The sequence below is a fragment of the Maniola hyperantus genome, chromosome 27, assembly GCF_902806685.2.
Source record: "Maniola hyperantus chromosome 27, iAphHyp1.2, whole genome shotgun sequence".
In the NCBI taxonomy this organism is placed as follows: Eukaryota; Metazoa; Arthropoda; class Insecta; order Lepidoptera; family Nymphalidae; genus Maniola; species Maniola hyperantus.
Genome location: NC_048562.1, coordinates 2,516,770 through 2,544,235, shown reverse-complemented (window position 1 = coordinate 2,544,235; position 27,466 = coordinate 2,516,770). Strand labels below are relative to the sequence as shown.

The following is a 27,466-nucleotide window of genomic DNA, read 5'->3' as shown; positions in this document are numbered from 1 at the left end:
ATTGAATTATTGACTTCAATTCAAGGCTCTTTAGGTCCATTTTACTTTGATGTTATTGTGTTTCGATTCTCGAATTCTACCAACGTTTGGTGAGACGTAAAATCTTATACTACGGGTACTGAACCCAAAAAACCTACCTAAACTTTACCTTCTGTGCCTCCCTCAGATTGTAAAGTTGAGATAGATTTACCTAATAGATACACAGACCTAATAAAGCTTGTGCTGTTCAAATAACGAAGCTGCTACTATCACAAATAGCGATACATCAAACTGTCACCTAGTTGTTATGGTATTTACTTTCAATATTCTATAATAACACATTGAAAGTCTTCGATATACTTTTGCTCTTACATACTAGTATGGCCGTAACCAGGCATTGATTGCGGGGGGGGGTGGGTTTTTAAGCAGGTACCTACTATACAGAGAAAGCTTGCATCCCGGAAACATACATAAGTTTTTTATCCCGGAAAACACAGAGCTCCTACGGGACTTTTGAAAGCCTACCTGCCTAGGTAAAGTGTCAGAATGGGGCGCACAAAACCTAGTGCAATTTAACCCAACTAAAACACAGGTTTGCGCGTTTTCCGCCAAGAAGTCCCCGTTTACATTACCGAGGGTGGAGGTGTGAGGGGAGTGCTCTTTCAGAGCACTCCCCTCACACCTTCCAACAGCATTGGGATCCTTGGAGTCCATATTTCGAGCGAGGTTCAATTCCGCGATCATATGGAAAGCAAGGCCAAATTAGCCTCCAAAAAGCTTGGGGTGCTCAACAGAGCAAAGCGGTACTTCGCGTCCGAGCATAGGCTCCTACTCTATAAGGCGCAAGTCCGCCCTCACATGGAGTACTGCTCCCACCTTTGGGCTGGAGCACCCCAGTACCAACTCCTTCCATTTGATCGGATCCAAAGGCGGGCTGTTCGACTTGTGGACGATCCCAAACTAACCGGCTCGTTGGAAAGCCTGGAGCACCGCAGAGATGTTAGCTCTCTATGCGTGTTCTATCGCCTGTATAATGGGGAGTGCTCTGAAGAGCTTTTTGACCTCATTCCACCCTCTTTTTTCTACAACCGCACCGCGCGCCACCGTAAGGAATTTCACCCTCACCATCTGGGTGTCTGGTGCACTTCGACCGCCCGCTGCGCCAGATCCTTCTTTCCACGCATGCAAACTGTGGAACCAACTCCCATCGGCGGTGTTCCCACTAGATTATAACATGGGGTTATTCAAGGGGCGGACCAACAAATTCCTAAAAGGCCGGCAACGCATCGGCGGCTCCTCTGGTGCTGCAAATGTTCATGACCCGCCTGCTCGTTTGCTCGCTATATCTATTAAAAAAAAAACCTAAATCAATGCGGAAAAAGTTGCAGGCGATCATCAAATAATGCAGAACAAAAGCGCGAGCGAAAAGGAAAGAGCTTTACCTGTACATTTTAAAACAGATTTTATTTATTTTTTGTTGTGTTGTATTCATAATAATTTCGGTAATAAATTAAATTATTTTTTACTTTTTAGTGGTTGTGATTAAATAATGAAGTCGGTTTTTAATTTTTTTGTAAAAAAAAATATTACACAATTTTTAGCGGCCGCATGAATTAAGCCTAAACCCTTCTCAATCTGAGAGAAGACCTGTACTCAGTAGTGGACTGGCGATGGATTGATCATGATAATATAATATAACGATAATAGTTTTCAGTCAAGGGCACGATCAAGTAGGTATATACCTAGTTCAACTTGCATCTGTTGTTCTACGATGAAGCCATAGAACATCGTATGCTGGCAATACGTGTACTAAATTAGTATTGATTGAGCATACGGGCCCGATAAAATATTGGTCACTATAACAAATTTAACATAAGTAGGTTATGTTAATTTTGAAATCCGATTATGGTTTTTAACGACCCTTACGGTTTTAACGAAAAAGGAACCCTTATAGGATCACTTGGTTCTCTGTTTATCTGTTGTGTTTGTAAATAAACCTTTAGGGTACTTCCCGTTGACCTAGAATCATGAAATTTGGCAAGTAGTAATGGTATTATACCACAAGTAAAGGGAAAATTTCGAAAATTGTGATTTTGTGGTTACATCACAAGAAAGTATTGGGTACTAGCTGATGCCCGCGACTTCGACTGCGTGGAAGGACAAACCAACAAACAAACACACAAAATAGAGCCTCAATAGCTCAACCGGTATAGGAGTGGACTGAAAACCGAAAGGTCGACGGTTCAAATCCCGCCCGTTGCACTATTGTCGTACCTACTCCTAGCACAAGCCTGACGCTTAATTGGAGAAGAAAGGGGAATATTAGTCATTTAATATGGCTAATATTCTTTAAAAAAAACACACACTTTCGCATTTATAATAAGGGTAGGTACTGATCTCTTTCTTCCAATAAGTAACCACCTCGATCGATGGTACATTTTTGTGTGGCCATAATTATTAAATGGGTTTTTTTTTGTTGCAGTAAAAACCGGGATGGATCACAAAGAGTTTCGTGTGAAAGGTAAGTACATTAGTTATCAATTAAGAGGACACCTGAGAACAGTAGTGGACCAGCGGTGGGTTGAGATGATGATGATGAAAAGAACCTAGAGCCATTGAAGCCAGCGTTGCCAAATGATAGAAATAGAAATAGTTATTACTATATTACTATTTATTTATTTTATTTATTTATTTTATATGTTATTAGAACGGCAGTGCCACTTACACTAACTATAGATGATTAATAATAAATTTAAATACAAATAAAGGTACAAGAAAAAAGACATAAAATACAAAACGATAAAAGATCAAATGATTTTGAATATGTACGCTGAGAACATTGAATGACATATTCATGGCCATATATTAAGAGAAGAAGAAGACATATTCATGTAATGCTCTCAGCGTACTTCAGTAACTCCCGGAGCAGTATTATAGACCCATCATTAAATGGGTCCCATTGAGCATTATTGTCCAAAAGCGCGTTGAACGATGCTTCATGCTAATGAGCGGGGTATAGGTGACATAGATCTAGCAACAGTGCGATGGCCGAACTACACAATTATCAAAAATTCTTTTATAGTGGACTAGCTTATGCTTGCGACTTCGTACGCGTACACAAATTTCAAACCCCTATTTCACCCCCTTAGGGGTTGAATTTTCAAAAATCCTTTCTTAGCGGATGCCTACGTCATAATAGCTATCTGCATTCCAAATTTCAGCCTGATCCGTCTAGTAGTTTGAGCTGTGCGTTTATATATCAGTCAGTCAGTCGACTTTTTCTTTTAAATATTTAGAAGATTTAGATTCTTCGATACAATATAACAACACGCAAAATAAGTAAAATAACCTCTGCTTGAGCGAGAGGGATATCTGTGAAAATTTACTAATGGTACAAAGCTTTTATTCTTATTAATATTCAAAAAACGTATGATAAGTCGTACAATTAAATGTAGTGCAGGAAAATAACTGCCTATAATTGGATTAAGCCTAATATTAGTAGGCATTTGTTGTAACTAATACTTAGATATAGGTAGTTAATTGATTTGCCAATGTCTTGTTCGTGTTTTATAATTGCTATTTTCTCGTATTGTCCTGGACCTATATTTCCTATGACATTGGACATAGACCTGCTATTAACATGCCCCGTTAGTCTAATGTTCGACCACAGCTGACGATGTTCTGGGTTCGATTCCCGGGTCAGTCCAAAAATAGTTGTTGGAATTTTCTGTCAAGAAATTCGCAACAGTAGCCCGAAGTTACGAAGTGGCGGTGTATGTTCCTATGTTTCTAAAACGTGGACACTGCCAAACGGCCTTGTTCACAAATTCAAAGTCGCTCAGCGAGCTATGGAGAGGGCTATGTTAGGAGTTTCCCTGAGGGATAAGATCCGAAATGAGGAGATCCGCAGGAGAACCAAGGTCACTGACATAGCCCAAACTATTAGCAAGCTGAAGTGGCAGTGGGCAGGTCATGCCTGTCGTAGAGGCGATGGTCGTTGGAGCCGGAAAGTCCTTGAGTGGAGATCGCGTTTAAGCAAGCGTAGTGTGGGACGCCCTCCAGCACGATGGACCGACGTTATAAAAAGGCTGACGGGAAGTGGCTGAGGAAGGCTCAGGACCGGGAGTGGTTGCGCTCTTTAGAGAAGACCTATGTCCAACAGTGGACGTCCACAGGCTAATGATGATGATGGTGTATCACCCCCGTGCCTCGGAAAGCACGTAAAGCCATCGGTCCTGCGTGCAGTAGTTTGAGCTGTGCGTTGATAGATCAGTCAGTCAGTTAGTCACCTTATCCTTTCATATATTTAGACTAGCTTATGCTCGCGACTTCGTCCGCGTGGACTACAAAATTTCAAATCCCTATTTCACCCCCTTAGGAGTTGAATTTTCAAAAATCCTTTCTTAGCGGATGCCTACGTCATAATAGCTATCTGCATGCCAAATTTCAGCCCGATCCGTCCAGTAGTTTGAGCTGTGCAATGATAGATCAGTCAGTCAGTCAGTCAGTCACCTTTTCTTTTTATTTATATATAGATTTAGATTCTTCGATACATAGCAACGCGTAAAACAAGTATATTTTATCAAGTCAATAAAGATGGAATCGTTTGCAAATCCACGCTAAACGCACATCTGTCGCTATAAAAAGGCTTAGGGGGGTGTAGTAAACGACTCAATATGGGGAATCGCACCTAATACCTAACATCTAAAACTGTCAATATTGTCGCGAATGTAAAATAAAGAGTTATTTGATATTTATAGAACTGTACTATCCTATCCACGGAAAGAAGATAGTATAGCGCCGTCTCTGTCACTTTAATCCCATACAAGTGGTAGATTCAAATTCATAATTCTTCTTCTCAATCGTTCACTCTTGACAGAGTGGTCGTGGCTATGAATTCTTCACTGCTGCTCGTGCGATCTCCCTCCAGCGACTTCTATTCATAATATATATATCGAAACTAAACTTTTCTAATAGAATTTCAAATGTTTTTGAAAACATTTTCGAATGAATTTAATATTATATTAAAAAAACTTAAATCTCAATTTAAAGTAAAATAAAACAACATTAAATTAAAACTAAAATAAATTTAATTAAATCTAAAACCTCATTGAGACCACCACAGCGAGGCATTGTACCCAAGATGCTGGCAGCATTGCCCCTTTGGATGGCCAAACCAAGCTCTCGGGTCCCCGGTTGACTCGCTAACCCTTTTCGAAATTTCCTCAAAAAGAGCTCAAACCCCCGGGCCCGAGTGAAATTTTCGAATTGAATGGCGAATATTTTTTGAAAAAATGTTTGTGATTGGTTGGTGCCTCAAAATGGTTACGTCTTTTAAAAGCGAGCACGTTATTTACATTTAAATTAACAGCTGTAACTTACAAAAAACTATTTGAAACTGTAAAAAAGAAATGCGTTGTAGGAAATCCTATTTCTTTGTCTTTGACGCCAATTAATTGGATTTGTAGACATGTACTAAGTACTTGATTTAATTTAGGTAGGTTTTATTACTACGAGAGTTAAGAACGATTTTGAACCCTTAGATGACTTACACTGGAACAATTCATAGTCAAGATAGGGGATTCTTTAGGGGACCATTTAGACGACATGTCATCTGAATGGTACCCTAAAAAAGACATGGCCTAGTTTTGCTGGTGAATTGATATTGTAGGTACCAAGCAATGAATACTTACACTAAAGAGCTTAAAATAAAAATATATATTAAAAAACCGACTTCCAAAACCACTACAAAGTAAAAAATAACTTTTGTTTCTACACGTGTATGCACGTATGAAGTCGGGAAGCATAATAACAGAAACTAGAAATCAAAGCGTGAAGCTCGCCCGACTTCAACATACATACCCAAACAAAAGTTATTTTTTACTTTGTAGTGGTTTTGGAAGTCGTTTTTTTTATTTTTTTTAATATTCTTATTTTATTTATTTAATTATCTTATTTATCTTAATTATTTAAATTAATTATCTTAATTATCTTATCTTATTTATTTAATATTCTGTTTCTTATTGAAGTATATTTAATTTCCATTTAAATTTTCTTGATATTATCTCTACAGCCAAAGAACTGGTGGACTACATAGCGGACTATCTAGAGAACATTCGAGATCGCCGAGTGTACCCCGGAGTCCAGCCCGGGTACTTGCACAAACGGCTGCCGAACGAAGCGCCTCAGTTACCGGAGACATGGGATGACATCTTCAAGGATGTAGAGGACCACATCATGCCTGGAGTAAGTTGGAATATCATGTGACTACGCCTAGGATCCGTAAGTCATCACTGGCAACATGTACCTTTCGAAGACTTTCGTCTTCAGATACCTACTGAGAGACGAGAACCTTTGACTAGAATTCATCCAAGTCTTCACGAATGTTCTGTTTTTCTCAAGCATCATTTCTAACCACGCTGAAAATCATGACCTGCCCAAAGCAATTTTTTTCATGACCTGATTATATTAAAATGGGAATCTAAATTTGATTGTGGAAATTTGTTAAGTAAGAAGAAGAGTAGAGAATTCCTCCTACATACCTTAAAGACCTCTGTGGCGCAGTCGTACGCGCTGTGGTCTTATTAATGGGAGGTCCCGGGTTCGATTCCCAGCAGGAGTTTGGAGTTTCATGATTTCTAAATTTCTGGTCTGGTCTGGTGGGAGGCTTTGACCGTGGCTAGTTACTACCCTACCAGCAAAGCCGTGCCGCCAAGCGTTTTAGTGTTCCGGTACGTTGCCGTGTAGAAACCAAAGGGGTATGGGTTTAATACAAACTGCCATACCCCTTCCAGGTTAGCCCGCTTCCATCTTATACGGCGTCATCACTTACCACCAGGTGAGATTGCAGTCAAGGGCTAACTTGTACCTGAATAAAAAAATAAAGAAAAATCTCAATGATAGAAGGTTACGCTTAGTGGGAGCTAGCGACTTTCGGACTTTCTTCTTATAATTTATGTAATTTTTGTTCCTTAGATCGTCCACTGGCAGAGTCCACATATGCACGCCTACTTCCCAGCTCTGACGTCATATCCCTCCATCATGGGCGAGATGCTCTCCAGTGCGATGAATGTTTTGTGCTTTACTTGGGTAAGTCCTGTCTTTATGATGCAAGGACTCTAACGGAATTCGCGATTCCGCTGAATAGGATCGTTTGGATCCTTATTAGGTTTTTTTTTTAAGTTCTAAGTTCGCGTAAATATTATCACCACTATAATTATTATCATTTTACAAATCGAACAACCGACCATCAAAAAGTGTAATTTATTACCTATTGTGAATAAATTATTTGACTTTGACTTTGCTTTGTGACTTGAACATTGACTGCCATATCTGCACAGACCAGCTGAAGTCTAAGAAGAATTACGTGCACGTTTTGACCTTTTGCCTCTAGCTACAGGGTGTAACCAGAACGCTAGCAAAAACTAATCGTTATTGTTATACTTCCTAAACACAATCGAATACCAATAACCATTAGCATCATTTTTCAAAACCGCAATGTATTTTAAATGTTTGCAAATAAAACATCTGACTGACGCCAGATGTCAACAAACGATGCGTAGATAGGTGCCACGGGATCAATGCCACGTCAAAGACAGGGTATTCACCCTGAGTTTTGTCCGCTTTACATTGCGGCTTTGAAAAATACTAAATCACTAACACTACAAATATAAGATGAATAGTTATTGTTATTGGATTGTGTTTAGGTGGTAGTATAGTAATAGCGCTAAGCTTTCTAATGACAGCCTGTATGTGTAGGTAATTTTATTTTTGAAAACCAGGCGTCGTCACCAGCGGGGACCGAACTGGAGACGATAGCTATGAACTGGCTGGGCAAACTCCTGGGCCTGCCGGATTGCTTTCTCAATGAGAAGAACGACAGTCCTGGAGGAGGAGTCATACAGGTAGATACTACTGTTAATACTACTGTTCTTCTTCGGAGTCTGGTGGGAGGCCTCGGCCGTGGCTAGTTACCACCCTACCGGCAAAGCCGTGCCGCCAAGCGATTTAGCGTTCCGGTATGATGCCGTGTAGAAAGCAAGGGTTTAATAAAAACTGCCATACTCCTTCCAGGTTAGCCCGCTCCCACCTTAGACTGCATCGTCACTTACCATCAGGTGAGATTGCAGTCAAGGGCTAACTTGTATCTGAATAAATAAATAAAAAATAAGTTTTTAATTTTTTTTTTAATTTAAAGGAGTCTCTTCTAGTCTGGTCGAAGGCTTTGGCAATAGCCGTGGCACCTAGCGATAGGGTGTTGGACTGTAGTTATAAAAAAGTTGGTTAATGACGTGATTTTTTGTATAGTGGTAGTTTAAGGGGTTCTAGAATTCATTATTAAAGAGAGTAATTTAAAAAAAATCATGATTTTTATTCATTTTTAAAATAAATAATTATTTACGTCACGCTGTACGGAAAGCGATTAATGACGTCACAAGGCGTAAACGACAAATGTGTTTTAATTTTTTTACTCAATTTTTATGTTAAAAAATTTGAAAAAAATGTCGTTTACGGATTGTGTTTGATTTTGATTTGATTGTGTGAAAATTGTTGTTTACGGATTGCACGATAAATCAAAAATATTAAATATATAAAAATAAATAAAAATCTGTTTTAGAATGTACAAGTAAAGCCCTTTCATATGGTATAGTTATGTAACTCTGAAAATTAAAAATACTAATATTTGTCCATGAACACATTTTAAATTTTTTTTTCTGTGATGTAACCACAAATCCACGGTATTCGGATTTATTCCTTTACTTGTGCTATAAGACCTACCTACAAAATTTCATGGTTCAACAGGAATTACCCTATAGGTTTTCTTGACAGACACGACGGACAGACGGACAGACAGGCAGACAGACAGACAACGAAGTGATCCTTATAGGTTTCCTTTTTACCTTTTAGCCCGTTTTCAACTTTGTCTGCAACATCACTAACTTGTGATCGAAAAAAAATCTGCATTATGGCACTAGGGCAACATTTCAAATGCTAGATTTAATTTTGTCGACTTGTTCTAGACAACAGCCAGTGAAGCAACTCTGGTGAGTCTCCTGGCTGCGAGGACCAGGGCTCTGATCGAGCTGTCCAGACTCAACCCTGACATGCAGTCTTCGGAACTGCTGGGCCATTTGATCTGCTACTGTTCTGACCAGGCCCATTCTTCGGTGGAGAAAGCTGGATTAATAGGTAGATATCGTTTTTAGGCCGCGGATACACCTGTAAGTTTTACTTACGTAAGTAGCAGTCCTGTAAGTTTTACTTACGTAAGTAGCAGTGCTGGCATTAATCGATTTTTTTTTAATCGATTAGTTAATTTGAGTAATTTTAATCAGATTAAATTAATCGTCATTGAACTTTATTGCAATTAATATAGTAATCGTAATCGCGATTAATAAAATAAATCATTAATCGTCAATTTGATTAATATTTTTGACAGATTAAGGTAAGTATTTTTAAAGTAGTCTGGTGGGAGGCTTCGGCCGTGGCTAGTTACCACCCTACCGGCAAAGCCGTGCCGCCAAGCGATTTAGCGTTCCGGTACGATGCCGTGTAGAAACCAAAGGGGTATGGGTTTAATAAAAACTGCCATACCCCTTCCGGGTTAGCCCGCTATCATCTTAGACTGCATCATCACTTACCACCAGGTGAGATTGCAGTCAAGGGCTAACTTGTATCTGAATAAAAAAAAATAGTTAATTTGAGTAATTCTAATCAGATTAAATTAATCGTCATTGAACTTGATTGCGATTAATATAGTAATCGTAATCGCGATTAATAAAATTAATCATTAATCGTCAATTTGATTAATATTTTTGATAGATTAAGGTAAGTATTTTTAAATCAAGAAAAAAATATACAACGCTGAGCTAGCGTAATTGCGCGATGCAAAGTCGCTATTTATTTTGTAGTCTTTATGTAATATTATAAAGGCAAAACTTTGTATGTAGTGTATCATCTAGTTATTATATAAATATTGGAGTAGGGTAATATACTAAATTCATCATCATCATCATCAACCGATAGACGTCCACTATACTACATTCATAAAGGATTATTTTATTCTGTCAGGTCTGGTCAGAATGCGCTACATAGAGTCTGATGAGAACCAGTGCATGCGAGGTGCGAAGCTAGAGGAGGCTATACTTAATGATAAGGACAAAGGACTTGTACCATTCTGGGTAAGTGAATAAGGTTCATTTTTATTTACCCACAATATTGTCTCTAAAGTAACGAAACAAAAAAACCAGTTAAGGAACACATTTTAATTGATTACATATATAATTTATTTTAATTTACACATAATTGCATAAACAATTCTATTAAATAAACTTAAATCTAAATTAAAAGTAAAAAAAACATTAAATTAAAACTAAAGTAAATTAAATTACATCTAAAACTCTCACTCAACATTTTTGTGTCACCATCCAATCACAAACGAAACTAAACTTTTCTTATAGAATTTCAAATGTTTTTTGAAAACATTTTCGAATGAATTGAATATTATATTAAAAAAAACTTAAATCTAAATTAATAAAATAAAAGTAAAATAAAACAACATTAAATTAAAACTAAAATAAATTAAATTAAATCTAAAACCTCATCGAGACCACCACAGCGAGGCATTGTACACAAGATGCTGGCAGCATTACCCCTTTGGATGGCCAAACTAATTCTTTGACCGAGGTTGACCAGCTCTCGGGTTCCCGGTTGACTTGATAACTTTTTTCGAAATTTCCTCAAAAAGAGCTCGAGCTCCTGGGCCCCACGGCCCCAAGGTCTCCACTCCAAAAGGCACACAATTGGTACTGATTCTGAGCACAACTAAATTTAGAGTATTTGCATCCTCTTCTTACTAATGTAATATGAAAAGGATACGCACAGTTTGACAGTTTTAAATTTAATTTAGAGCTGTCGAACCTCGTGACTTTCGCTTTAGCCAGTCGTTAGCCTATTACTCTTTGTAGCGTGCACTAAAATTTTGAGTATTTAAATGTAAAATTCGTAGTCCGTCCTTTTTTTGTAATATGAAAAAGAAAAAGATGCAGAAACTCTAAATTTAGTTTAGAGAACGTCAACAGAATGGGCGCCTGATTACTTATATTGTTTTTAAAAACACTTGTACTTAGTATATTATTCTAATAAAAATATAAGTAGGTAATCATTCTGCCAAGTAAGTAATACTTAATTTAAATATCTCGGCGGCATCATTATAAAGGAGCTAGCGAATTATTACTGTTTTTAAATACCATCTGAGGTCCGCTACGGGACCAATTTGTACCGGATTATGGACCTCTAACAAGGGACTTGCAGCAGTCGACTTGACTAAAGACATTGTTTTAGACCGATTGCTAATTTGTATATTGAAATGAGCAATTTATTTTAAGACTAGCTTATGCTCGCGACTTCGTGTGCGTGGACTAGGTACACTTTCAAACCACTATTTTACCCCCTTAGAGATTCATGATCAACCCATCGCCGGCTCACTACAGAGCATGGGTCTCCTCTCAGATTGAGAAGGGTTTTGGCCATAGTCTACCACGCTGGTCAAGCGCGTATTGGCAGACTTCACACACATTGGAGACACCACACATTATGGATGGATTTAACACCTCTAGAACTTGCGATTTTTCATTAAATCTAAGATTAATAAATCACATAATGATTCTAGGTTATATGCAATTTACCTATAAATTGTGAAACTAATAAATACATCCGCAAAGATAGATGCTTTCATATCTAGGTACTGAATAAATAAACCGACTTGGTTTTACGTTTGAACTAGGTAGGTATAAATAAATAAAATAAAAATCTTTTTTGTACTTACGAATAGTCGGATGCATCTACCACTGGTTCGGAATGCCTTTCCTACCGAGAAGAACCAGCAAGATACTCGGCGGTTGCTCTTTTCAAATATTTGATATAGGTACAAGATTATGCCATGTATAAAATAGTATTTGCAGTCTTGTGCGTTGCTGGAACGAGCTGCAGGTCAAATCCACGCTCTTTTATCATTTAGATAATCTTCAATTGTGTAATATGCTTTTTTTAGGAGCATATTTTTAATAGATTTTTTAAACTTGTGCAAAGGTAAGTCCAAAATAGTTTGCGGGATTTTATTATAAAAGGTAATACCCATACCCACAAATGACTTTTGGAGTTTCCTGAGGCGGAAGGTAGGAGCTGCAAGTTTGTCTCTGTTTCTAGTTAGCCTATTGTGTAGATCACCAATTTTCTTGTAACTAAGAATATTTTGTCTTACAAAAATTATGTTATTATAAATATATTGAGATGCTACAGTATATTGCGAGACATTGATCTTTGCACATGTTATGTTTTTGATGAGATTAACTTATAGGCTATCACAGCTTAGTATTCAAGATGCACTCGATAAACTGTTTAAATATACCTAACTAACGAAGCATCAGCTTAATGAGCTCATCTGAGAACGACGCTACGTCTAGGTACTAATTATGCGCTCATGAGGATACTTTTAGGGATGAAGGTAACTTAACTAGCTAGATAGACTGACTTACTGATCTATCAACGCACAGCTCAAACTACTAGACGGATCGTGCTGAAATTTAGCATGCAGATAGCTATTATGGTGTAGGCATCCGCTAAGAACGGATTTTTGAAAATTCAACCCCTAAAGGAATGAAATAGGGGTTTGAAATTTGTGTAGTACACGCGGATGAAGTCGCGAGTTTAAAATAGTTGTAGGTACAAGTATAAGCTGTGGTAGCCTAGTGGTTAGGACGTCCGCCTTCCAATCGGAGGTCGGGGGTTCGATCCCGGGCACGCACCTCTAACTTTTCGGAGTTATGTGCGTTTTTAAGTAATTAAAATATCACTTGCTTTAACGGTGAAGGAAAACATCGTGAGGAAACCTGCATGCCTGAGAGTTCTCCATAATGTTCTCAAAGGTGTGTGAAGTCTGCCTATCCGCACTTGGCCCGCGTGGTAGACTATGGCCAAACCCCTTCTCACTCTGAGAGGAGACCTGTGCTCTGTAGTGAGCCGGTGATGGGTTGATCACGATGATGATGATGATGGGTCCCCTTAGGCAGTATCATCACTTGACACCAGGTCTGATTGCAGCCAAGTGCTAGTCTATAAATTAAAAAAGAACTATCTTTGCAGGTCTGTGCAACCCTCGGCACGACTGGTTCCGTGGCGTTTGACAACCTTCGTGAGATTGGCGAGGTATGCGAGAAGCATTCCGCATGGCTGCATGTGGATGCTGCATATGCGGGCAGCGCATTTATATGCCCTGAATATAGGTAATTTTTTATTTTAAGTAGGTACCTATTTTTGTGAAATAAGTCTGTCATCTGTGTGTTTTTAGGGTTCCGTACCAAACAAAAGGAAAAAAGGAACCCTTTTAGGATCACTTTATTGTGTGTCTGTCCGTCTGTCCGTCGTGTCTGTCAAGAAAACCTATAGGGTACTTACTTCCCGTTGACCTAGAATTATGAAATTTTGTAGATAGGTGGGTCTTATAGCATAAGTAAAGGAATAAATCCGATAACCGTGACTTTGTGGTTACATCACAGAAAAAAAAAAATGTTTATGAACTAGTATTTTCAATTTTCAGAATAGGATTACTACACTAAATGGGGTATCATATGAAAGGGCTTTACCTGTACATTCTAAAACAGTCTGTTATATATTTTTATGCATAATACTTGTTGATTTATCGTGCAAAATGTCGAAAAATACGACTGTAATTTTAAGAATATTAGCCTTATACAAACTTGTGATTTCTCCTGTTTCGACGATTTTTGCTTAAGTATATTTACCATGTTTTTATATTGTCGAACTTTTTCAGATTACAGACAGTTTATTTTTTATATTTTTCAGACATTGGCTAAACGGTGTGGAGTTGGCGGATTCCTTCGCTTTTAACCCTTCAAAATGGTTGATGGTCAACTTCGATTGCACTGCTATGTGGTAAGTAACAAATTAAAAAAATCGGACGAGTTCCTGGGATTATTTTATAAAAAACTTTAATTTAAAGCTAGCCTTTTTATATAATTACTATACAAAACATGCCCGCGGGGAATTGTGCCAAGAATACTGGCTGCATTTCCGCGCTGGACTGCCAGGCTGATCCGCTGCGCAAAAAATGAGCCAGATGAGGCTATTAATCGAGGTGAAATGTCTCGTAAATGTTTTTTTACACTAAGACTTTTTTAAACTTTAATTTAATTCAAACATCTTTATTGCTGACTACAATATTAAAAATATAAGATACACTTAAAACATATTTAACATAGCCAAAAATTAGCATGTCGATGACGCGACCTTGAAGTTCAAAATCCCAATCCATCCCAAAATCGCCCAATATGCCTAAGTTTTCACTTCAAAAATCTTTCTCTGAGGCTGTATTAATGGTCTATATTTTTAGGGTTAAAGAGAGCACCGCACTGCACAGGACCTTCAATGTCAATCCTATTTACTTGCGACACGAAAATTCAGGTAAAAAATATTTATTTTATTTTTAACTGAGATTTTAGTGAATATAAAAGTTTAGTATTAAGTAGGTATAAAATATAATAATTATTATATTAAAATACCAACTTATTATAAAATTAATATTTTAAGGATACAATATTTTTAATATAGTATAATAAATATTATTACAAAAAATACTTTTATTACTTATGTTGTTTTTTGTTTTCAGGAAAAGCGATTGATTACATGGTAAGATTGGATTTGTTTTAAATACTTTTTTCTTTTTCTTTTTTACTGTCACCATGTTTTTTATAATTTTGTGTAAGAATGACTCAAAAAATTTGTAGTAGGTTTAGTCCGCGACAGGTTGAGATGGTAATCGGGGTATGAGGCGGGGGATCTCCCCGCACACCCGCACGTCACCCGCACTTGCCCGCATCGGTGCACCGCACACAACCTGTCGCGTACTATACCTAATGATTAATAAATTATATGTAATTTTGATCAGTAAGTAAAAATAAAAGCTGTATTTCAAACTGTTTTAAATAAGGTTGGGACTCAGGATGCGAATACAAGGAAAAAAATCGATATCACTGTTAATACTAATGGTCATACTATCACAGAACGTGATAATGATAAATGTGATAGTAGCGTGACGAATAGTGATGAAGGTTATCCACTAAGTGAAGAATATTATTATGATGAAAGTGACGAAGATACGAATTTACATGGATACAACAAAATGGCGTCTGGGTGTCAATCAGACATACAACTAGAGAATCCGGATAAGAAGGAATTCCTTGTATGTTGTTTTTCGATTAGGTGATGGGATGACTAACGTGTTTGAGATTTTGGTGATGGCTAATTGACACTATTGTTTAATGTTATAGGAATTATAGGATCATTGAAAAATTTGGTTTCATGAAATTCTTCGATTTAACAATTATTTGTCCATGAATTGAAATGGTCAGGAGTAGTTTTTATTTGTGTGTCTGCTTTTGTTGTCCTCCGACCTTCCTGACATGACTTGCTTTTCTTATTCTTTTTCTTGCCTTGCTCTGTTAGACGAGAATGAACAGTTTTTTTTGTCAGGAGTAGTTTATGACCAGAATGAACTAATGAATTTTGTATAACATCAGAAAGGCATAGAAATTATTTAATTTTTCAATTTTTTATTTCAATTTTTTTTAAAATCATAGTATAATAATTAAATATTAAAATTACAAATCGAAAATATCACCGTAACGAGGCATGGTGCCCAGAACAATGGCTGCGTTATGTTGAATGGCCAGACTAATATGCTGACTGAGATAAACAGAATTAATTAGCTCTGTTGTTTCAGATTACATATCAAATCACAATAAATCTTATGATGGCTTGAGCTTTATATGTTTCACCGTTTCTAATTTAATTTAATTTATTTATTGGCGTCCAAAACAGATTACAATAATAATTATAACCTAATTCCATAATACAAAGTTTCGTCCTTATTGTAATCCTAAATGGTTGCACAGCATAACCCAGAGTTTAAAAAAGCACGCAAATTATAAATAACAATAAAAATAAATAATAGCCTAATAATTAATTATGTAAGTAGAAATTTGTTACTGAATTAATTTAATTATTTTTCTAAAGAAGATTGGAAATCTGTGATCAAAAATATCTATACTTATCTACATCCAGCTTATTAAACCTATAATCTACTAACGTCTAACACGTATTGTATTCTCGCGGATGACGGATAGAATTCGGATGTCAGAAGTGCAGTGCGTAATCGCCGTTAATGTATACTATAATTACACAATTTAATTTATGGGAAGGTTATAACATATTATAACAATATAACTAATATGCTATGCTATGACTACTTTCTTAATCATGTGTTATATTTTTAGCATTGGCAAATTCCTCTAAGTCGCCGATTCAGGGCGCTTAAATTATGGTTCGTTCTTCGAAATTATGGTGTCGTTGGACTGCAGAAGCATATTCGAGAGGTATATAAATTAATTGTATTTGTTTAAACTATCGCGAGTGATTTCTATTATAAGTCCCGCAAATTGCTATTGCGCTGGGACCATGTCTCATTAACATCGAAATGACGTCAGCCGAAATAAAAAAAAATACACCCAGCGCGAAACTTCAGTCTAGTGCTGACGTCACTAAAATGGCGGCCACGTGCATTAGCAATTTGCGGGACTTATAGTGATGTCACGAATGTCATATTTTGGACATTCGCGGATGCGAATGCGAATATCTGCTACGAATATTCAGTTTATGTTTAAATTTGGCGCCATTTGTCTATGGCTTCAAACCCCGGATGGGTTCAAAACTAGTTGGGCTTACGTCGACTAACCACATCAGTACCGACGGGATCAGCGAAAATATTTATAATAAATTGTATAATTCGCATCAATAGAAACTTTAGGACCTTAGAATTATTTGAAATGAGACTTATTTTTTGTATTTTCCAGGGTGTTCGACTTGCCCAAAAATTCGAAGCTCTGGTTTTGGCTGATCAAAGATTTGAGATCCCGCAGCCTAGAAATCTTGGTAAGTCTTACACAAAGCAAGAATTTATTTTCGAATCAACTTTTGTTTCACTATCACAAAAATTAAATGAAACTCAAAAGTATTATTTCTTGTATGATGGTACGGAACCCCATATTTGCACCGCTTGCCGTTTTCAGCTGTTTCTGCTGCGGCTCTCGGTCTTGATGCTGTCTCCCTGATATGACACGGGGCCAATGAGTCAACGCAAGTTGCGTCTCACATTGGCGCCCGTCCCCGTTCCCAGGGAACCAGCGTCAATCCATCAGGTCTCTTGCCATCATCCCGAATAATCCCTGACGGCTCAATGAGTGCAGGAATATCAATGGTGGCAAGAGCCCTTTTAATCGTATTGTTAAGAGACCCTTGCCTAAATAGCCTACCAGAGCTCTTTTGGCAAGAGAGTCCGTGGATTCCAAATTTTTCAATCTCTTTTCCACACGGGCATCTGTGCTGATGGCGCAGAGGTATTCCCAATCTGAGACCAATATTTGTATGTTTTTAGTGTTCCGTAGTAAACAAGGATTCGCCATGTCCGTCCGTCCTCGGTTAATCTCAGAGACTATTAGTGCTAGAAATCTGTAATTTAGCATGGGTATAAATATTAATCACGCCGACAAAGTGGTGAAATAAAATTGTGATAATTTTTTTTTAGGGTAGCTCCCCTACATGTAAAGTGGGGATGATTTTTTTTCTCGTCTACCCCAGTGTGGGGTATCGTTAAATAGGTCTTTTAAAAATACTGTGGGTGTGGGGACATCATTTTTCGATTTCTAGATCCGTTTGTAAAATATGATGTTTTATAGTGCTAATTTTTATTAGAGTCAAGTGTCCCCCCCCCCCTTTATCAGCTAAATGGTAGTATATATTCAGTTTTAAAGGAAAACTAATATGGCTAAGTAGGGTTCACAGGTTAAGGAGTTATATCTGTTTTTCGAGGTTAATTGTGACTACGGAACCCTACACTGAGCGTGGCCCACCACGCACTTGGCCGTTTTTTAGAATGTGTTTTTCCTTCTATTTTCCAGGTATGGTCGCTTTCCGTTTAAAAGGAGACAACACCCTCACTGAACGTTTGCTGAAGCGCCTCAACGCTCGTGGTTCCATCCACGCCGTCCCAGCCTGCTTCAAGGGCGTCTACGTCATCAGGTTCACCGTCACTTCACAGAGGACCACTAACCAGGATATCCTTGGTAAGCCATTTGAACGTTGTCATCTTTATAATAATAATAACTGGGGTTCCGTGGCAGTTCGCTTGCAGCCAGGATGCAAAAAGCGGTCTTGCTGGACTCGGCTAGGATAGTCCGCCGATTTCTTCACCTGTCGCCCTGACCCCCGGCCGTTTGGTCTCCCCTGCCGGGGTGTAATCCTCCGCCCGGTACAAATATGTATGTATGTAATGTTTATGTAGGTTTATTTATTTTTATTTATGTAAGTATATTATATTTCTTTTGGCTTTTATATGTATCTATTTTGTACACGGGCGTAAGAGCAAATAATATATATAAATAATAATAATAATAAATATTGTTTATTGTTTCATTATTGCTAGTAGTATGTAGGTACAATGTTTTAATGTAATATTATATCTAAACTAAAACTAACTTGATTACTATATGGTTCATGTTCATTCCATTTGCACAAGATATTACTCCTCAAGTATAAAAAAACCGGCCAAGTGCGCGTCAGGCTCACGCAACGAGGGTTCCGTACAACAGTCGTATTTTTTCGACATTTTGCACGATAATTCAAATATTATGATGTTTAAAAATAAATAAAAATCCGTTTTAGAATGCACATGTGAAGACCTTTCATAATATGATACCCCACCTGATATATGTAGTTATCTTACTTCGAAAATTGAAAATACTAATAGGCTACTTGACAATTTTTTTAAGTTGGTCTTAAATGGTTAATATTTGTCCTATTATATCAAAAAAATGAACACTATATTTTTTTGCGCCCTAAAAACCGTAAAACTTTAATTTAAAAAAATATTTTTCTTAGACAGGTGAAAACACTGTCGGCCATGTTTGGCCGATAGATTATCTGTGCTCTGACGTCATGCATTTGTAAACAACAGCATAACCACAGAGTACATTATATATACTGAGCATAACCTACCAAAGTTTAATAAACATGACTTCTATACTAGTTTACATGAAAAATATAGTAATTATCGTTATTGCATCATCCGAGAATGTAAAAAACGCATCGATAAAGACCACAGGAAAGTTGTGGATTAGAGTGCCCAGTGAAATAAATATACGTAACACGCAAAGACTTGCTTAAAGGGATCCTATATGACTAACGACTTCAACCCAAATTTATTTTTGCAAAGATCACTTTGTTGTAAGTCTTACTTAATAACTTATTCAATTTATAAAGAGAAAACGATATTTTTTTACGTTTACTATGAGTTTTTAGAAATATATAAAAACTAGCTTATGCTCGTGACTTCGCCCGCGTGGACTTCATAAATTTCAAACCTCCATTTAACCCACTCAGAGGTGGAATTTCAAAAAATCCTTTCCTAGTGGATACCTTCTCTTTACCTACAAAGAACACACTCACCAAATTTCATGTATCTAGGCTCAGCTGTTTAGATGTTTAGGCTGTGCGTTGATATATAAGTTAGTCAGGACTCTAAATTTTATATATATGGATACTACGTTAGTCCCCGCGTGACATAGGAATGACATTTCTTTGTTTACATATTTAATGACGTCACATCATGGCTGACAGCGTTTTCTGCGTTTCAAATAAAAATAAAAATTGTATTTATATATCCATCCTGCGTTTTTAATAATTGTTATTGCTATATTTCGTTGTTTTAAGCAAAATACTATATAAATAATCATTTATTGGACGAAATTAGATATGAGTCAAGTAGCCTATTATTATTTCACGACCACAATTTAATTCTCTTTGTGTAATGTAACCACAAATTCACGGTTTTTTTAGATTTTTCCCAAATGGCTGCTATAAGACCTACCTACCTGCCAAATTTCTTGATTCTACGCCAACGGGAAGTACCCTGTAGGTTTCTTGACAGACCGACAGACAACAAAGTGATCCTATAAGGGTTCCGTTTTTCCTTGTGAGGTACGGAACCCTAAAAATAAATTAATTGGCTCCTACTTTCGTACCCTTAACTGTTTAGACCATGTCGCTTTCATGCTTTTAGTGTTACCTAACTTTTCGGTAAGAGTAAACACTATGAGGAGTTAGTAACAAAAATACTTAATAACTATGTTAGTACTTAATAACTAAAAGGGATTTAGTCCTCTGCACGAGTTTCCCCATCAGAGGACTATCCATTAATGATGTTTAATCTTTGTTTATAGATGACTGGAGTGAAATCAAGAAAGTAGCATCCGAAATATTAGTGGATACATTCGGATCTGAAAACGGAAACATTGTTATGCCAAAGAAACCAAGGATCTCATTAAAAGGTATGATCCATTATAAATAATATCTGTCCCGGCTAGCCCGACTAGTTTCGTTCCCATCCGGGGTCCTTTTTCAAGGAAGTCTGTTAGCGCACGCGCCGCGGTTGTGACTGCGGGCCGCGCGTGCCGCTGCTTGTACTTCGTAGAGCCCGTTGTGAGGGTGGCTGGGGGGGGGGGGGGGAGACGATCGGCAGCTGTCTCCCCCTGGCACTAAACATGTGAGTAAAGCCGGGACAGATATTATTTATAATGGAAATCACTCACGGTAGTTTAAACGCTAGTAGACAGACAGACAGACAGACACACTTTCGCATTTATAATATTATTTTTATTTTATTTATTTACACTTTATTGCACACAACACAAAGTAAACATTGAAAAAACATACAAGGATCTTGATCTAATAGCTGTAGCATGCAAAGGCGGCCTTATCGCTAAAGCGATCTCTTCCAGGCAACCTCGACTTTTACTTTGACGACCTCCCTGGCGCAGTGGTGAGCGCTGTGGTCTTAATAGGGGAGGTCCCGGGTTCGATTCCTGGCAGGGGTTTGGAATTTTATAATTTCTAAATTTCTGGTCTGGTCTGGTGGGAGGCTTCGGCCGTGGCTAGTTACCACCCTACCTGCAAAGCCGTGCCGCCAAGCGATTTAGCGTTCCGGTACGATGCCGTGTAGAAACCAAAGGGGTATGGGTTTAATAAAAACTGCCATACCCCTTCCAGGTTAACCCGCTATCATCTTATACTGCATCATCACTTACCACCAGGTGAGATTGCAGTCAAGGGCTAACTTGTATCTGAATAAAAAAAAAAAAATAAAAAAAAAACCTTTGACGAAAGGAATCACGAAAGCACGCCTTGATAGATTAGTTTAGCACGGAACTCTGATACATGATCATATTTCCGTAGGCCAAAGATGAAGCGAATACACATGTTTTGTAATATTAGTATGGTTTTTGCAGAAACCCGCGAACTGAACGCAACATTCGGCACGAGTCTTCTTTTAGCCAACAGTCCTATGAGTCCTAAGATCGTCAATGGGACTCATGTAGCCATCTGCGATTATGAGCAAGTGCTCTCATCGTGTGCTCAGACGTTTGCTCAGCTAAAGATGGAGCCGAAGGATAGTCCTGGTAAGACACACTACAATATTTAGCATGTTGTTGTTGGTTAAATAATATTCGAATAAACTTTTACAAGTACTTTCGAATAGTCGGATGCATCTACCACTGGTTCGAAATGCCTTTCCTACCGAGAAGAACCAGCAAGAAACTCGGCGGTTGCTCTTTTCAAATATTTGATATAGGTACAAGATTATGCCATGTATAAATTAGTATTTGCAGTCTTGTGCGTTGGGACAAATGCAAGTCATGTGAATTCAGAACTAAATGCTTTATTTATTTACTAGATGACACCCGCGACTTCGTTCGCGTGGGATTTAGGTTTTTTAAAACCCGTAGGAATTTTCCCCTCTTTAATTTTCCGGGATAAAAAGTATGGATATGGATTTATGTTATTATATTATAAAGTCTTTTCTTGGCATTTGATGTTGTTTTAAAACCATTTTCCTTTTATGGAAAGGGATTTTGTCATAAATTTAATTAACATCATTTATACAAATGCTTATAAAGTGGTAGCAGTTATAATTAATTATGTAAAACATAAATAATTATGTAAAAAATTAAAATTAAGAATATTGTAACTGGCAATGGTTAAGTTACAAACGAAATTAAATTCAAAGCACTCCTACTGTTGCTAAAACTTTCTTCTATTGTTTTTATTTGTTCTTGTATTATGTTTTTGAAAGTATTTTGAACCTACCATTGCCGGTTAAAATAATTTCAAGCTTTATATCTTTTTGAGCACATACTCAATTATTTAGCTTACGTTTTTCCTTCTAATCATCAACTCATTTATTGCGGCTAACTTTACTGTACACAATCACTAAACTAAACTAAAATGACAGATCTAAATCTAATGCCATCCTTTTTATAATTTTTTTTTTCATGTACCAAAATTGTAGTTACATAGTCCTACTAATAAATTAAATTATATTGGAAATGCTTATCTTTGAACCGAAATTACTTCCAGCTTCCCATTCAAGGTTGTGAGTAAGGCGTATTAAAAAGTGGTATAGGTCTTACGGTACTAAAATAATTATAAAATGAATACAAGAATTCTTGGTTACAAAAAGATATATATTATGTCTATGGTATCTAATAAACTACATAAATATCTCATAACAAATACCTAAACAAAAAACTTATATACAATAAAAATATTATAAATAATTATAAGCATAATCAAAACCTGTGCCAGTGAACTTTCTGTCCCATTAAGCATCATCTATAATGTATCGCTTCAATCAGGTGTTTTCCCTAAATTGTGGAAAACAGCTTACATTATACCTATCTTTATGTCCGGAGACCGGTCGCGATGTGAAAACTATCGTCCTATTAGTATATTATCCTGTTTTTCAAAGATTTTAGAGTCGGTTGTATACGACAGTATTTACCATTACAAGCGTTTTCCCTATCATAACACCCAAACAACACGGCTTCGTTAAAAATCGTTCTACTACGACTAATTTGTTAGAGTACAAAAAATTTATTTGCAGGTCATTTGCCAGGCAAGGTCAAACAGACTCAATTTATACCGATTTCTCCAAGGCATTTGATAAGGTCAATCATATAATTCTTTGTCATAAACTTGGTGCTTATGGTATTTGTGGCAACCTCTTACGATGGGTACAATCTTACTTACTTAAGAGATCACAATTAGTAGCCATTAAAGGACATGTATCGTCCAACCATTAGCACCTCGGGTGTCCCGCAGGGCTCTCTTTTAGGTCCACTCTTCTTTAACCTATTCGTCAATGATCTTGTAGACAAATTACATTGTGAGAGTTTGTTTTATGCCGATGACCTCAAAATTTTCAAATCTATTGACAATATAAATGATGCTCTTTGTCTTCAAGACGATTTGAACGCTGTTGCTGACTGGTGCACCGATAATCATATGAGTCTTAATATTGATAAATGTTTTGTGGTCAGCTTTACTCAAAGAAAATCTAAGAAGATTGAATTTAATTACTCTTTGAAAGGTCAAACTCTCACAAGAAAGACATCGGCTAAGGATCTTGGTGTCATATTTGATGACAAATTGACGTTTAGAGATCATTACGAATACATAATTGCCAAATGTAACAAATTGGTAGGATTTATCTTAAGATCGACGAGGAATTTTAAAAAGCCTTCTAGTTCGATACATCTTTATCAAGCCATGGTTCGAAGTATAATGGAATATAATTCTGTAATATGGTCTCCGTACTATGCAGTTCATTGTCATCGCTTAGAAAGCGTACAAAAGAAATTTATTCGCATTTTATCTTATCGGCATCATTTCGACCATAGGCGCACACCTTACCACGACAGACTGAAACACTTTGGGTTACAAACTTTAGAATTTCGCCGGAAGTATTATCATTTAATATCTCTACATAGGATTATTCACTCCAAAATAGATTCTCCCGTATTGCTGTCGTTGATTAATATTAATTATAATGTCCGATTTAGAAACCCTAGACCTTTTGCCCTTAGTGTATATAAGAACAATACTTCCTTTTACAATCCCGTTGTCCGTATGTGTCGCCTGTACAATGATCTTTTCACAGCTAACCATAATATTGACATTTTTAATAATAATTTGAACACATTTAAAAAACATATTTATCAACATTTTGCATCTTCTCCACTTTAAGTATATTTTTCATAGTTAATTTTCTTGTATTTCTTTTTTCTGTGTTTTTATAAATTGTATCATATCAGTTAGTTAGTGCATATACTTATTCAAACATTGTTGTGTACACATATTAGGGGTTACCGCTTAGATTTTATCTATTGTTTTTTATTTTTATTTGGTCCATTTATAGCTGAAACCTGTTTTGTGTGCCTTTATAATAAAAAAAAAAAAATAAAAAAAAATACTCTATAGTAATGATAGGTAATACTGCTTCCCTCTCTCTTCTTGGAGGAGGATGCGAATACTCTAAAATTAGGTTGTTCTCAGAATCAGTACCATGTCATTGGCTTTACTAAATCTTTCGTAGAGATGCGTAGACGCATCCGAGGCATACGCACGTGCGGTAAGAAGTTTTCCCTAGACTCCTACATGGATATGGTGCAGGGCTTGATGGTGGAACAGTCCCTTCCTCAGTGTTCTGAGGAAGAAAAGGAAGAAGCTTCTAATGGTAAATGGACATTTTTAAAACTAAAAGGTCTGAGGCAATTTTGAAATTATATCGGTGTTTTCAACTCTTCGCATTTAGCCTTTAAGGCAATGGTCGGACCACCGAGAAAACGACAAACTATCGTAGATTTTCTCTCTCAAGAAACGCACAATAAATGTACATTCCGTATAAACGAAAGAGATGCATATATCAAAAGTTGCTCTCTGACTGTTCACACTGCCGGCGACGACTCGCTTTACTAGTTTTGTCGCTGAGCGACGAGCTTTCAAAAATAAACTCGCTCGCTTGAACACGTGTAACGCGCGGGCAGGTTTGCACAGGACTGAGCGACCGCGGGCGAATGGCGCGAGCAATCGCTCGTCGCACTTGCACAGTCGCTTATAGCCCGGCGACAAAACTATCGAAACTACACACTCGCTTCCCGCTCGCCAACTCATTTAAGTTCTACTCGTTTCTCGTTCATCGTCGGCGGTCGGACCACTGCCTAAGCTTTGTTATATCTATTAATTTTAATCCCTGGTCGATACAATCAAAATTGCTTCACCATTCTCTTTTACTTTCGCCATTATTATTACTTGCTCCCATGATTGTTTATTTGATAAGTTCTATAGAATTAGTCATAGTGAACACCTTTGAGTTGTTTAGTTTAATTTATTGGTTTATTTTAGGACCGAAAAGTGAGCCTATCGGAGCAAATCATTGAGGTAATTAAATTTTGTCAAAGGTGGTGGGAATTTCAGCTTACAGCATATTAAGGAAAATCGCATGGCTTTAATTTTATGTTCTTGTAATATATTGATACTTTTTGTGATAGTTGCAATATTGCAATATAAAATATAAAATAAAATATAATATGAAATATAAAATTTTCTCAGCTATAAATTTGGCATTATTGTACTTACAGGATCTAGCCCGGGCGATCGTTCATCAATAACGTCTTCCCCAGTGACATCCAGTACAATAATAAAACAAGAAAACTCAGATTTGAGCCAATTGCATATTCCTTCTACACCATCAAGACAATACAGATCGAAATCTTTCGACGTATCCCTCTCAGATTTGAAACTAGATGACGCAACTATATCTATAGACATGAGAAACAATGAAATAACTATAACACCAACGGGTTCTAAGAAATTCGATGATCAAGTACATTTCAACGCTGTGGAAGGAAAATTGAATATTGGTGATAAAATATCACAAGCGTTCGATAGTTTTCAAGGTGGAATCGTAGATGATCGCAATAATGTAGGTGATATGATTGATAAAGTCGAAGATGATTCCAAGATTACAATTAAAGGCCCTGGTAGTTATATCAAGAAATTAATACAGCAATTCAGTGAAGGCCCTTTTGATACGGAAGATGTTAAAACCGAATCTGAAAAAGCAGTAACGACCCAATCTATTAAAGACAGGGCGGATGCAATATGCAAAAAATGCTTTCATTATAAAGGCAGGATTAACAAATAAATATTGAAAATAAATTAGGCGTAGGTAAAAATATGCATTTTGAAATTTAAAATGAATAATCATATCTTTAATTAGTGATGCATTTTGAATTAGAAATGATAATGTGTAATCAAAAAATATTCAATTCAAATATAGTTGTGTTACAATATACTTAGCAAGGTACCTACTTGTAGAATTTCAAAACCCAAGCGTTAATTTTAGGCAGGACCTATTCTTTCGTTAGTTAGGTAGTGATTTATTGAAGTATTTTTAAATATTAATTATTACAATATAATATTATGTAAAAATAAAATTGATACAAAAATAACAAAAAACTTATTTCTTAAGTTCTCATTAATTTGTTTATAAGATTAAAGCACAACGTTAAGTTTTGTTAAGTTTAAATATTCTATTGACAGCAGTGTACATTTTTATTTTTTTGTTATTTTAATAAAAACACCAATTAGATGAAAAAAACATCAAAATTAAAAATCCCCTTTCTGATGAGACAGAAATAAATAATGAACCAAAGTATAGTCCATACAAAATGACTACTCACGCGCCATTTTAACTCTATGGGTCAACTGTCACGTCAAAATTACGGTTCCCATTTTAAAATAAGGACTAAAATCGTACTTTTGACATGACAATTGACACATAAAATTAAAATGGCGCGTGAGCAGTAATTTTGTACGCATAATAACTTTTAATTTAAGTGCTTTCTAATGGACCTTAAATTAGTAATATCACGTACGTACTTAATTTTTCGCTGTAAACTATAATTATTAGTATTATATTAATAAGCTTGTAGATAAAAATTTAAATGTAGGCGTTATGTTGTAATAATAAAAATGTTACAAAATTATTCATATTTAATGTAATTTAGATACTGCTGTGCCCATCAATAAACTTTTTAATATTGTATAATATTGCTTGAAAAATAATTACCTATATTATAATTGCAAAATTTAAGTAGAGAATCAATATTTTATTATTATAAAATTATACAATTATTATAATTACGTTACATATAATCAGTTTATGATATTTAAAAATGTAATCTGTCGTAAATATACGACAGATTACATATTTTATGTAATAACATAAAAAAACTTTATTGGTATATTACGCAAAAAAAACTCCTATTGTGAAATGTAAAAAAATAAAAATGTTTGTTGGTGCAAAAGTTGATTTTAATTTTTTGACCTATAATTGAATTGACTAAGCATTATTACAAAATATTTTGTGTTTAATTTAATATTTTGTGCAGTGCTCAGACAAGCCGCCAAGCGCTTACGAGCACGAAGAAACCAATATTGTGTTTTTTCTGTTTGT

The 27,466-nt window shown here is 36.4% G+C and overlaps 1 protein-coding gene across 5 annotated transcripts in view; it reads left to right on the top strand.

Moving 5' to 3' along the window:
* Positions 1–27,321, top strand: part of Hdc (histidine decarboxylase) — a 28,518-nt gene extending 1,197 nt beyond the window's left edge. For 2 of the 5 annotated variants that reach the window (XM_034982826.2, XM_069507898.1), the window contains exons 2-19: positions 2,462–2,500; positions 6,053–6,225; positions 6,955–7,068; positions 7,761–7,883; positions 9,000–9,168; positions 10,051–10,160; positions 13,123–13,262; positions 13,843–13,932; positions 14,390–14,460; positions 14,666–14,685; positions 14,987–15,238; positions 16,332–16,430; positions 16,908–16,986; positions 18,012–18,176; positions 20,331–20,438; positions 21,396–21,566; positions 24,542–24,682; positions 25,587–27,321. In XM_034982826.2, the coding sequence (XP_034838717.1) occupies positions 2,473–2,500; positions 6,053–6,225; positions 6,955–7,068; positions 7,761–7,883; positions 9,000–9,168; positions 10,051–10,160; positions 13,123–13,262; positions 13,843–13,932; positions 14,390–14,460; positions 14,666–14,685; positions 14,987–15,238; positions 16,332–16,430; positions 16,908–16,986; positions 18,012–18,176; positions 20,331–20,438; positions 21,396–21,566; positions 24,542–24,682; positions 25,587–26,152 (2,619 nt within the window). In that variant the 5' untranslated portion in view covers positions 2,462–2,472 and the 3' untranslated portion in view covers positions 26,153–27,321. Of the gene's footprint in view, positions 1–2,461; positions 2,501–6,052; positions 6,226–6,954; positions 7,069–7,760; positions 7,884–8,999; positions 9,169–10,050; positions 10,161–13,122; positions 13,263–13,842; positions 13,933–14,389; positions 14,461–14,665; positions 14,686–14,986; positions 15,239–16,331; positions 16,431–16,907; positions 16,987–18,011; positions 18,177–20,330; positions 20,439–21,395; positions 21,567–24,541; positions 24,683–25,350; positions 25,387–25,586 lie in introns of all 5 variants that reach the window. The other 3 variants (XM_069507900.1, XM_069507901.1, XM_069507899.1) reach the window with 3 other exon arrangements.
* The last annotated feature ends 145 nt before the right edge of the window (positions 27,322–27,466 follow it).